Consider the following 2,280-nt stretch of genomic DNA (forward strand, 5'->3'; position numbering starts at 1 on the left):
AGCTGTGGAGTTGGTGTGTTGGAACGTGAGAGGGCTCAATAGCCCGGCTATGAGGAAGACGCTTAGGGAGTTTGTGGATACGGTGCGCGTCGCTATCATTTGTATTTTGGAGTCCAAACTGGAGAGGGTGGATCAGTTCACCATGTTGCAATGTCTAGGTCCAGCTTAAGATGGTTTTGCTTACCTTCCTGAGACTAGGGGGCATCATTGTGGGTTGGGACTCGTCCAAGGTGCAACTTTCAAACTTCGCGTTTGACACAAACTTCCTCACGGGTTTTGTGTCACCGCGGGAGGGACCCACTTGGTGGATGTCGGTAGTTTATGAGCCTCAGTCTGATGCACAGAAATTAACCTTCCTGGAAGACCTTGCGGAGAGGCGCACGCTTTGCCCGGGGCCGTGGCTAGTCATCAGGGATTTCAACTTGATTTTGCATGCGGCTGACAAGAGCAACAACAGGATTGACCGAAGAATGATGGGCAAATTTAAGAGATTCATTGATGATAATGCTCTCAAAGAATTCTTCTTGCATGGTCGGAGGTTCACCTGGAGTAGTGAGAGGGAGGAGCCAACCTTGACAAAGATTGACAGGGCTTTTGTGTCGATGGATTGGGAGATGGACCACCCGGACTGCCTTCTACAAGCCATGTCCACCTCGGCGTCAGATCATTGCCCTCTTTTCCTTGCGCTAGAAGAACACTTGCATCCGGAGACGATTTCGGTTCGAGCTATTCTGGGTCAAGCTTGAGGGCTTTCTGGAGGCGGTTAAAGAGGCCTGGGTGTGTGATGAAGGAATTACCGATCCTTTCCATCGACTGGATGTGCTACTGAGGAACACGGCCAAGTTCCTCACGGCCTGGGGACAGCACAGAGTGGGCAACATTAAGCTGCAAATCACGTGTGCCAATCTGGTGATCCTAAGGTTTGATGTTGCACAGGAATCCAGGCAACTGACGGAGGGAGAAAGATGGCTCAGGGCTTCTCTTAAGCATCTGGTGCTAGGGTTGGCGTCGCTCGAGAGAACTATCGCGCGACAGCGGTCGCGTATCAGATGGCTGCAAGAAGGCGACGCCAACACCGCGTTATTCCACCTGATTGCCAATGGAAGGAAGGCGAAGAATTTCATACCAGCGCTGTCGGTGGAGGGGCAGGTCATTACGGACCAGCAGGGCAAAGAGGAGGCGTTCTTTGAGGCTTACCAGGAGTTGCTTGGGAAAGACAGGGCGAGGGAGCACTCGTTAGATCTTGAGTTCTTGAACATTCCAAGACTAGACCTGTCCGAGCAGGATCTTGTGTTCGAGGAAGAGGAAATCTGGGCGGTGATTAAGGAGATGCCATCGTAGAAGGCACCAGGGCCCAATGGATTTATTGGGATATTTTTCCAGAAGGCATGGGAGATCGTCAAAAAGGATGTGATCGCGGCGATGAATAAGCTATTTCTGAATAATGGCCATGGCTTTGGTCGTCTCAATCAGGCGCTTATCACTCTCATTCCGAAATCGCCGGAAGCTTGCAGGATCAAGGATTTCAGGTCGATTTGTCTGCTACACAATGCCCCAAAACTCGCTTCTAAGCTGCTGGCATCGAGGCTTAGCAGACGCATGCCGGAGCTTGTTAACATTAACCAGCCGGCATTCATCAAGGGGAGGAGTATACACGATAACTTCCTGTTGGTGAGACAGATGGCTAGAAGATTGCACAAGAGGAAGGTTAAGGGGGCCATGCTTAAACTTGACATCTCACGAGCGTTCGACTCGCTGTCATGGCCTTTTCTTTTTGAGGTGTTGAGAGCGAAGGGATTCTCGGAGAGATGGTTATCTTGGGTGGCAGTGTTACTCTCCACGGCTACGTCTAGAGTGGTGGTTAACGGATGCGCTGGCAAGAAATTCTCACACGCATGCGGCCTGAGGCAGGGGGACTCGCTCTCGCCGTTCCTTTTTGTGATTGCCATGGATGTGCTCACTGTGATTGTAAGGAAAGCACATGATGATCAGATTCTGTCGAAGATCAATGGTTGTGGTCCACTTCAACGCCTGTCCTTGTACGCCGATGATGTGGTCCTATTTATCAAGCCTACGAGATCTGATTTGGAGTTTGTCAAGGAGGCTCTTAGAATGTTTGGCGCGCCATCTGGGTTGAAGGTAAACTACGTGAAATCCTCTGCCATTCTGATCAGAGGAGAGGAGGGGGATGGGGAAAGGCTGAGGAACATATTGTTGTGGAAGATTGATAAGTTCCCGTGCAAGTATCTAGGGCTGCAGCTCAGCATCAAGAATCTCTTA

The 2,280-nt window shown here is 50.7% G+C and overlaps 1 protein-coding gene across 1 annotated transcript; it reads left to right on the forward strand.

The window, feature by feature from the left end:
* The first annotated feature begins 308 nt into the window (after positions 1–308).
* Positions 309–1,341, forward strand: LOC141040669 (uncharacterized). Its single transcript, XM_073506786.1, has 2 exons — positions 309–658; positions 711–1,341. The coding sequence occupies exons 1-2, from the start codon at positions 309–311 to the stop codon at positions 1,339–1,341; spliced, it is 981 nt and encodes a 326-aa protein (XP_073362887.1).
* The last annotated feature ends 939 nt before the right edge of the window (positions 1,342–2,280 follow it).

This window comes from Aegilops tauschii, chromosome 2, assembly GCF_002575655.3.
Source record: "Aegilops tauschii subsp. strangulata cultivar AL8/78 chromosome 2, Aet v6.0, whole genome shotgun sequence".
NCBI lineage: Eukaryota > Viridiplantae > Streptophyta > Magnoliopsida > Poales > Poaceae > Aegilops > Aegilops tauschii.